Source organism: Anomalospiza imberbis, chromosome 7 (genome assembly GCF_031753505.1).
Source record: "Anomalospiza imberbis isolate Cuckoo-Finch-1a 21T00152 chromosome 7, ASM3175350v1, whole genome shotgun sequence".
In the NCBI taxonomy this organism is placed as follows: Eukaryota; Metazoa; Chordata; class Aves; order Passeriformes; family Viduidae; genus Anomalospiza; species Anomalospiza imberbis.
The window spans coordinates 13571261-13581802 of record NC_089687.1 but is presented as its reverse complement, the minus strand read 5'-3'; the positions used below and the strand labels follow the sequence as shown (position 1 = coordinate 13581802).

Below are 10542 nucleotides of genomic sequence, written 5' to 3'. Positions count from 1 at the left end.
CAGTCTGTAGAACTCCAAAGTAGGCAATACAAAGCTGTCCTTCCAGATAGCCCATCTCCAGGCAGGACTACAAACCTGTGTTAATCCTGCCTTCTGAGTCACAGGCTATCCAGAAATGAAAGGGAAAAGCAAAACTCACAGAAAAATTCCTAAGACAAGGGGACCCACGTCTCCTCTGATAATAGGAGAATCTTTGGCTGACTGAAACACAGAATATGTAAGTACTAGAATGGTGAAAATTGCAGCAGATCCAAGCATGTGAAACTCTTGAAAGAGTGCTCCTATCTGTACTTCCTAGGATGTGCTATTTTCTAAGTCAGTGTCAACTGGTTCTTGGTTGATAGTATCAAACACTGTGATTTTCAAAAGAGACTAGGAAATTTATGTGTTCAGCTTCCAAGAAGGGGAAAAAATAATCAGAGCAAACACCTAAAGCTAAGACAGAATCCTTGAGTCTGAGCCACGTCCCATTTATCATGCCAGGGACAAGTGTGAGGGCAGCAGGCTGTGAGTGTGACCCCCATGACAGCCAGCAGTGCAGCTTTGTGTGAGGGGACCCATGGAAGGAACAGAAGCACTGGATGTTACTGCATGGCAGGCTGGGGAGGGAGCAGGTGTGTGCACACATCTGTGAGCGTGGGCACAGAGCTACAGAGCTGTGACCAGGCAGGTTTTCTAGCCAGAACCAAGGCATATCTGCAGACATGACTTCTAGTCAGCCCACCAGCACTAATGAGTTACATCAGGGATGTGGGTGATGACCAGATTTCCTGTGACATTAACTTTTAGCCACAGCTGAAATCAGTAAATCAATAGTATCATCCAGTGAGGTCTGTTGGCTTGGAGTTAACAGGTAAACACCTGAAAATTTGTTTTCCCACAATCAGCATGTTTTAATGTTCATTCAGCTAGAAGATAAAATAAAAACACAAGAGGAGGCATTTGTCTTCGACACAAAATCATACAAAAAGTCTTTTTTTATTAAATATACATTACTTACAGTTTAAGTCTTTCTTCTGTACAACAGTAACCATAGAAAACAAAAGAAGCTAAGGCTAATTTTTTTCAATCCCTTAACAGGGTATTAAGACATGTTACATCGTCTACAAAACTGACTTAGACTGAGGCAACGTCCTGTGGAATTCTCTTTAGAAAACCAGATAGTGAAAGGGGAAGAATCTAAATCTCCATTTCGCTTTTTACTGTAACTGAGAGACTCTTGCTTTACCCTTGGACAAACCATTAAAAAAGTTCTTTTTTTTTTTTTTTTTGCTTTGCTAATAAAATGAACAGAGCTCTGAGAGATTTATTTAATAAAATTTGAGTAGAACAAAGTAAAATGAATGATGAAGGGCTCATATGTAGAAAGAACCAATTTTTTATTATTACAAATACTTAATCTTAGCTGCCATTTTTTTCCCTTTTTGTAAATTTTTAGGGTGCCTTTGTCCATTATAATCCCATAAAATCCTTCCAGTGTTAGTGTGCTGGCTCCTGAATTGGTTGACAAGACACCATCCACAGACCAACCTTCCCAAAACACAAATTCTTTTAAACTCCTGAGGGTGACTTAAGCCATATAATGGGCTGTGTGGAGCTGAAGTTCTTTGCCTTATCCCAAATTTTATCCACAGTTCTGCTAGAAAACAACACAATTTCAGTGAATGCAACTCTCGTTGACAGCAGTAAGGGATGACAAACATAAGGTCCTGACTTGGATTCATGTATGTCAGCCCCAGTTTGCAGGAGATCATCAAAGCAAGAGCAATATGAGGCTAAATTCAGCTGTGATGTATCTGCATTGACTTAAACAAGATTACAACCAGGTCTGAAGCTGTCTCTTGTTTCTTTTACAAAAGGGGGTTTCAAAGTAGGTCAGGTACGACAATGTTAAGGTTCTCACTATCATTTAGATATAATGGTCTGTGTTACAGATTTGCAAAAATCACAGAGTAGAGATTTTTATGACTGGATGTCTGAATTAAAAAATGTACCTGTTTGCTCCTCAGCTCCTGAAACTTCAATTCCACTGTGTTGTGAATGGAAAGTGAGGCTGTGACTGGCTGTATCTAAGCTTTACCTAAGAAACAATTCTTCTTCTTTCTTGACAAATATGGGTACTGCATTGGCAGCAATGACAAAACACATCAGGAAAGAATGTGCCTGAAGGACACAAGAAGGAGCTGTAAAAGGCATGCAAAAATGGATAAATAATTTCCCATGCAGAATTACTTACAAATGGACTCTGTTTAGGGCTGTGGGATTGAAGTTAGTGAAGAGAGTTATGCTATCATATCAAAAAGTAGTGTTTCAATGTGAACAGCAGTCAGTAGTTTAGAAAAAAGCTGCCACAAGCATCCTAAATGAGGGAGTGGAAGGTCTCTCAGCAAACATCATTCTTTGGATTACCTGTTGTACCCAGCATTTGATTAAATGTTATGATTGTTTGAGGGAAACCACCTCCAGTTCTCCTTTGGGCTACCTGGGAGAGTTCCAGCAATCTAACTGGGGAGATTCAGATCTGTTATCAGCCAGGGCTTCAAAATCCTCTCCCATGTTTGAAGCACATCTCTGATACTTTGCAGATCATCAGGACAACCAAGACTATGTTTTGGCAGACTAAGTAGCAGCAATTCATTCCATGGCAAAAAAACCTAACACTGAAAAATACCTGAAAGCCTCATATCCACCTGATGGTTACCATGCATGGCTTCAAACCGTGTCCATTTTCCAAGAGCTTTTGCCTCCTTCACTGCCCCATCACAATGGCAGTTTGAAGTATTAATATCCTCTGTTCCCCTTAGATGTCACCACCTCTAGGTGACTACATTTCCACGGTGCAGTGCAGTCTACATTCTGGTTGAACACCCAGCTGACAGTTTCTGTGACTGCCGGGAGAAAAATCATAATCTTAATTTGAATTGTGAAACAAGCTCCTCTGACTCCTACCAACAATTTGATAGCTCCACATGTTAAAGAAAAAGGAGGGATGAAGAAAACAGGTGAACTAGATATGGAGTAACACTGTCAACACAAACCGTTGCCTTAATACTTCCTTAGCTCGGCTTGTAGACTCAGCACATTACAAACAACAAACAATGAGCTTACAAATTACAAGAGTTCACCAGAAAGTGTGCTTTTTTTCCAATTTTTGTTTTTTGTCAGAGTAACTTAGTGCAAAAGATCACAAAAATAAGCACCAATACACTGAAATATTCAAACTCTCTATGTGCATGTCTTTAAATAAACAAAGAAAAAAGCTAATTCAGACCCAAAAGAAGGATGTGTTTAGAAGTTTCAGGTACAAAAGTAGCAGGGAGGAGGGGGCCGCCTACACCGAAAGAGGACATGAAGAACTTTCCACTGGGAAAGAAAGTGCATCAAACTGCAGAACCCAAGGGAACAAATCATGCTGTGAAGCTGTGATGGCAACCTGCGAAGAAAACACCCAAAAACTTCAAGGGCATGGTGCAACTCCAACTGTAGTTAAACAAGAGGCCTCCCACCAACCTCTAAAGATGCTGGCTAAGGCCCTTGGTTTGGCAGGAGTATAATTATAGCACTTGGCTTGTTTAGTAAGTAGGCATTAAAAAACTGCATGAAAGCTTTGAAATAGCACTCACAAGGTCTCGGACTTTGCTCAAGTCTTTTACAAAGTATTGCTTTCTGAAAAATAAAATAGAAAATACCCCCTTTGTGTCTGTGAAAAAACAGCAGTACAGAAGAATATTTGAAACTAGTCTTGTTTAGGGTAAACTTCATTTAGGTGAGAGCAACAGACAACAATGGCATGAGATGGTGGACCACAAAGCTGTCAAGTTCTGCTGTCTCTACACTCTTGTTAATTTGAAGTGAAGCATGCATGTCAATGGACTGGCTTCCTTACAGAAGGAAGGGTGATTTTGTTCTGAAGATGGGATTTATTTTTTCAGGGATTTATCTCATTGAGAACTTAGGGTTCCTGGATGGGTACTTATTATAATTTGAAAAGCCAGCAAGTATCAGACATAGCTACTTGGGATTAACAGATGCCAGGATATGATGGACAGGAGACTTAAACCCATCCTGGGGCTGCAGAGATACCCAGTATCATCTCAAATGGCACCAGACATGTAGAAAGGCATCTGAGAGGGATGAGTTAGCTTTAGATACAGAAATGTGTGGATCTAGCTTAATGTATGCTATCTGCCAAAGCTCCCATGTGAGGCAAAAAGTGGATGTTGGATCTAGAACAGACTGAAAGAAGAATTATCCACTTCTCCACAGATTACTGATCAGATTGCCACTGGCTCAAAGCGGTACTTTGAAACTCGATTTTCATGTATTTGGCTACAAAGAGATGTATACATTTACTAGGCAGAGATGTTTAGAGTAATTTTTAGAGTAATTTAGATGCAAGGTGTCCTTCCTTGACCCCAGCTGTTACCTCAGTAAAAAAAAAAAAAAGTCACTTGTAATACCTGTGGAGAAGTGTCTACTGGATCTTCAAAACTATTGTAAAATTTGGATTCATAGGCAAATTCTGCTAGAAGTAACTTCTCTATTACCAGGAGACTACCCTGTCTCTATAATCAATGGAGAAAAAAGACATCTCTTGTGATTCATTTAATCTTACAGGATGTTTGAGACATTTGCCCTATCCTCACTAACAACAGGGCTGGATAGGACTGGATGACAGTTGTGAAACAGGCAGTTGGTAAAACCAAATGCAAAATGAAACAAACCCAAAAGACTCAGATAAAAGCAATATCCAAGTGCTTCACAGGTCTTGGACTCAATCTTATCGTCAGCAAAATCAATAACTGACTTCATTAGGAAAAAGATTCATAACCCCTCACCATAGTGAAACAATATGATATATTGATTGCTTCTCACCCAATATGTGAAATATGTGATCAGCTAAATGCTAATATAGACAAAGATCTCATTAAAATAAGGGTTTGGATTACACTGTAAAAATTGAGCAATTGATAAATAGGATGAGTTAAATCTAGCTAGATCAAAATAAAGCCAAAAGAAAGCATCTTATTTTTGTAATCTGGTTATAGTTTTAACTTAAATATCAGGGGCATCTCATGACTGAACACACTCTGATAACCACACAGCTCTGTATGTGTCATTTTTACAGTCATATTTACCCAGGTGGAAATTCTGGCTTACCCCATATGAGTTAAAAGTATGTCTTTTATTTGGCTTTTTCACTGCAGACATAACCTAAGTGTGGAGCCATGGCAAGAACAAGAAGAAATAAAAACAGTGTACATTATAAAAATTGACCCAAAACACTCACAATGTCTTGTCTCTAGTAAGTGAATATGGACAGATGAAATACTAACCGACAATTACATAGGTAACTTACTTAGGACCAAAGTTTTATTTCCAAAAGAGAAATGGGACTCAATTTTCAAAGGTATTTAAATGTCTTGTAGTATATTAGAACATTCCACAGCAAGGCAGACACAGAAATTAATTTGAGTTAAATGCTCATTTTGTTTAGTCACTTAAGCATTGATCCACACCCTCAAGAGACTGAATTCCTTGTAAAACCTATCCTTCACCCAGGTGGCAGCCAAGTTAGTTAGCTTTCTAACATCCAGCCTACCTTTGTTTACTTTCCCTGGCATTCACAGAGAGTCCTTCTGGGCATCCAGCTCAGACTGCATGACTAAAAATCTTTGTAAGTGTGGCTATTATTGGTCAAGTATTTTCTGGAAAACAGGAATTTGCAGCGCTGAAATCCATATCAAAGATAGTTCATAATTTCACAGCCTGCCTAGCAATAATAATTTTCATAGGTTACATATTGTATCACCAAGAGAAAAAAAAGAGACAATATCCTTCTACCAGTCCCTTACTTTTATTATGAAACCCATCTTGGGGAAGGAAGAAAACCCAAACAATGCCTACAAATAACTCTCTGACAGTCTCAGGTTTTCCACTGGAATGAAATCTGAAAATTCATGTATAAAAAGTATTATCCTCTGCCTTTACTTAAAAATATTATCTAGAATGACAGTTTAAAGAAAAAGGGAAAACAGCTCTTTAAAAAGAAACACTAACAAAAATTGCAGAAATGGCTTTAAATAGATGGGAAAATTAATTTTAGCTCTAGTAGATTTTTTCAAAACTATATTTCTTTTATAAAAAAATATTAATTGCTTTCAACTGGTATTGAAGGAAGTCCAATTATGTCCTCACTAAAGAAAGCATTAGAACAAAACAAAAAATAAAAAGGAGTTTATATTTAGAGTACTTCTTTTAGTATATTTTAGCTATATTTAATAAGAATAATTTTGACATCGTGATTTAGAAGTCCTTACAAATGTGTTCATTTGTTCAGCCCTGCAGCATAAAAATCTTCCCATCTCAGTACATCCACAGGTATAGATGCACATCTCTGTATACTCATGAATACATTCATATGAAGTTCTTTCTTTTTACAGATGCACCCCAACCTAGCTAGATTTTCAGTTTTACCTTCCTATTCCATTCTTCATGTAGCCAATTAAGGACATTAGCACATCAGAGAGGTCTCATACAGAGGCCATTTCAGAAAAAACAGAGGCAGAGGGGCCCATGAATTCTCCTAGTCCTCCCTTCTGCCACGCCAAACAAAGTAGCTTGATCTGCAGGAAGGAAAGAGAAAAGATAATTGCTTTGCCAGGATTTTACTGCCAAAGACAAAGCAACATAAAGAGAACCCAGCTACTCAGTCCATCATTCCAATACTCATCACATAAAAACATTGTCAAATAATTGTCACCCAAACAGCCAGTGTGTGGCAAAATGGCTGCAGTTGACCATGGCTGAGGAAGAATGGCACCAAACTAATTTCAATATAGACAGCTTTATAAAGTTGCTCAGTGAAAAGTTCTGGTTATAGGGCTGCCCTCATATTCCTCTTCACATAAGAATAATGTCACTCCAAGAGTGCTTTCTCTTCTCTGAATGCTCCAAAGGAAGTGGCAAAGAATCACCACATCCAAATAAATTTATTTATTTATTCTTCCTTGTCTGCTCTCTCCTCTCATAAAAAAACCTCAAATAAAAAACTTGAATAAACACCTACAAACCTTTCCAATGGACTGCCTAGAAAAACAAACACCTGTTGCAAGTGTAAGCTCATCTCTAGTTTGGTGTGGGTTAATACCTCATACTGGGACTCCTTAATTTTTAATCTATGTAAAAAGAATCATGTGGAAACCCCAGGATGACTGCACAGGGCAAAGAAGGAGATTTAGCTGCACAATCAATTGTCTCAAATTAAATTAAGAGTATTGCAATGAATAAGATTTTTCTTCCCCTTAACTTTAGGCTTAATTGTACCATCAGCAAATTCTACATCCTCTTTAGAAGCCCTGCAAAGGCAGATGTCACACTAACACAACAGGGTGTTCAAAACCTCACTGGTTGGGACTCCTTCATTTCTTACCCTTAGGATGTTTTTGATTGAAAAGGAGGTTTTTCATCCTCACACTGTGACCATGCAGCACAAGTAAAATGGGCAGAACTTGATTCTTCAGTAGTGTTCGCAATCAGGAAAGGACAGGAGACTTTAAAGAAAAGGAGTGAAGATTAATTTGAAATAGAGTCTTTGTGATCTCTTTGTTTCCCTAATGTTCTTCCTTATAAAGACGGTTTATCAAATATTCATCTTTTTAGACATGACCGCAGACCTCTCTCTATTTCGTTTTGGAGAAGTTATTCCAATTTCTACAAACAGGAAATACCAATCAATATTTCATTCAGTTTTGTGAGGTTTTTTTGGATTTATTATTTCTTTTTTTAGAAGAGCTGGCAGAAGGTGTGAGTCATGTTAAAGATTAAACTATTTTGTTTTTTTTCCTCATCTGTGTTCTTTTTCTTTTCCACAGGGGCAACAGCGTTTAACCTCAGTGTGTGATAATCCTCCATGTGGCATGAACAGGCATATGCTGCATTTCTAAAATTTCAGACAAATATAGAGCACCTAAATCCTAGCAGCTTCCTAAACCCCTTGGAGATTCAAGCTACTAATTTCCATGCTTCAGCTAGGGTTATACTAGTGTATGCTGGGTCTACGTAGCCAGCCTTATGAGATGAAGGTGAAAGAGGTGCATGGGAATGATATTTATTGTTGATACATATATTGTTGGAAAAGTACTGAGAAGCCTAAAAGTTACAGTAAAAGGACAGGAGGTTGGGGGAAGGAGCTTAATGAGGACAGTTTTATTTTCCTTTACGTCATACCAGCTTTTCAACTGGTAAAATTAATTTAACACCATTTAAATGAATAGACAATATATCAATTAATAACATTTGAGAATTTGGCTGGTTCTTTATGAATATTGTAAATGAGCCCATGAAATAAATCAGGTGTTTTGATTTCATTCTTTCCCTCTATCCTGTCCCAGTATCTGCAGAGCTATGTGTTCAGCTACTTTACCTGTACTTTACATAGTCCAGATGCAGTGTAAAAGCAATGACTTAAATGGCTTGAGAGAAAAAAAAAACAACAAATAAATGTAGGGACTTTGAAACATCCAAGAACTGACAGCAGAAACCAGGTGTGCATGTGGATCTTATTTGTGTAGGATGGGATAACAGGTCTCTTGAGCTGCAGAAGTAAAATGTGATTGCCAGGTTCTTGTGCAGAGAATGAGGCACTGTGATTGTTCTCAGTGTTTCCTGTGCAGGGCGGTCTTTTCCAAATGAAAAAGAAGCTAGCAAAAAATGAGTGTTAAAAAAGAAAAAAAAAATTTGAAAAAACTCAAAAAGGAAGGGAGAAAGGAATAAAGAAAGGGAGGTTAGGGGAGGAAGAGTAAGAATAAATTGCATTGTCCATCAGATAAAATATTCCCGTTTGCACTCGCTCACTGTGTTTTGCAAGTCAATGTCAGCTTTAAAGGAGCTCTCAAGGTTTTCTGGGTATTCCTTCTCCTTTTTCTGGATATTTCGATGTGCTTGTTTGTGTTGATAGAGGAATCTGCTCATGATGGCAATGATGCAAAAGATGATGAATATCACAACTGCTATTACACCTGTAAAGGGGTAAAAAAGGAAGGATAGAAAGAGTGAAAACCAAAACAAAAGGCTCAGTTACCTCAAAAATGTGTTACCAATGCACAGCAGCTAGTTGGTATGATAGATCAGTTCATCTCAGTCCATACACAACCATATGCCTCTATCAAACCCTCCCTGGTAGTTTTTATTTCTATTTTGTCACCTTAAGAACTCCAAAAATAGAGCATGTATTGATATAATTGACATTTCTGTAAAATTATGCTTTCACTGGAAATAAAGTTAGTTTAGTGTGTTTGCTTTTAAAATACTAGATCTGCTTTCACAAATTCCTGCTTTTGTCACATTTTCTTCTGTGTTATCTCTGGGAGCCTTGCACGAGCCATGTATACTTTGGTTTATAGCTTCTACATCTCACCAAAGGCAGCTTACCACAGGGCATGCTATAAAATAAACAGAGATGTCTTCTAGGCCATTACAGGAAAATTAAAACCATACATGAAATGATGAAGACAATGTTCCCCAGTATATATATACTTCCATATGACCTGGTGAGTTCCATTACTCCACCAGATTACAAAGAGCGAGCTCAGGAAATATGAGACATGTGAATACTCTGCAAAGTATTCACCAGGGCAAAAATTGCTACTTAGCTGGGTCTTAGAACACAGACTCACATGGAATCAGAGAACACCTGGAACCTCTGGAGATCATCTTGTCCAGATCCCCTGCTCAAGCAGGCAGGCAGGAAGAGTTCAGTTGTATTTTAGGAGACTCAGGTTCCTGATGATCCATGTGTGACCACAATAATCCACAATGCAGTTGCTTACCTAGGTAGCTTGACACAGATACGTGCTAATAAACAGAGCAGATACAAGACCTGCTTCAGATTACAAAAAAACCCCTTGGACTAGGTTTCATGGAGCACAGATTTAAAGTCTCCTAGATTTTTGCCTTGAAAGAATTGAGTTTTGACTGTAGTCTTTAAAAATGAAGTTACCTCCAATCACAGCTGAATCACTTCTGACTGCATTGGTGAGAGGTTCTCTTTCATCTGTCTTCCCAAAAGGATCTGCAGTTGGTTAAACAAAAGAGAACTTATTTTCTGTATCAACTGTTCATTTTCCCTGTGGCTTAGACAGAAGTGTCCTCTTGCTCTCATGGATTCTATCTGTTTTCAGAAGATGTAATTTGGGGGATTGGAGAACTGAACCAGAAGGGTCTGAAAAATAAAGTGAGTTTGCAGAACAATTTTCTTCTACACCTTCAGGAGCAAATTCTATTAAGGGTATATTTAAAAGGAAACAGAAAGTTTCACACTAACAGCTGAAATTGTTGTTTCAGTTCACCAGAAGAATCAGAGACATTTCAATTAAACAGTCTATTGGGAGCTTTTCTCAGTCAGAGATGTTTTATTATCTTTTTTGTTGTTACCTAAGAAATGGTATCAGACAGAAGCCAAAAGAAAGGGATGCAAGGCAGATTTAGATCTGACCTATACTTGTAGATGAGATATACAACTTGAATTCAATCCCACGAAGA

At 38.1% G+C, this 10542-nt stretch overlaps 1 protein-coding gene across 1 annotated transcript in view; it reads right to left on the bottom strand.

The window, feature by feature from the left end:
* Nucleotides 1–6132: 6132 nt before the first annotated feature.
* CNTNAP5 (contactin associated protein family member 5) overlaps nucleotides 6133–10542 on the bottom strand; it is a 268110-nt gene continuing 263700 nt past the window's right edge. Inside the window, exons 24-25 of the mRNA XM_068195457.1 lie at nucleotides 10001–10072; nucleotides 6133–9020 (exon numbers count right to left, since the gene is read on the bottom strand). Coding sequence (XP_068051558.1) covers nucleotides 8824–9020; nucleotides 10001–10072 — 269 coding nt within the window. The 3' untranslated portion in view covers nucleotides 6133–8823. The remainder of the gene's footprint in view (nucleotides 9021–10000; nucleotides 10073–10542) is intronic.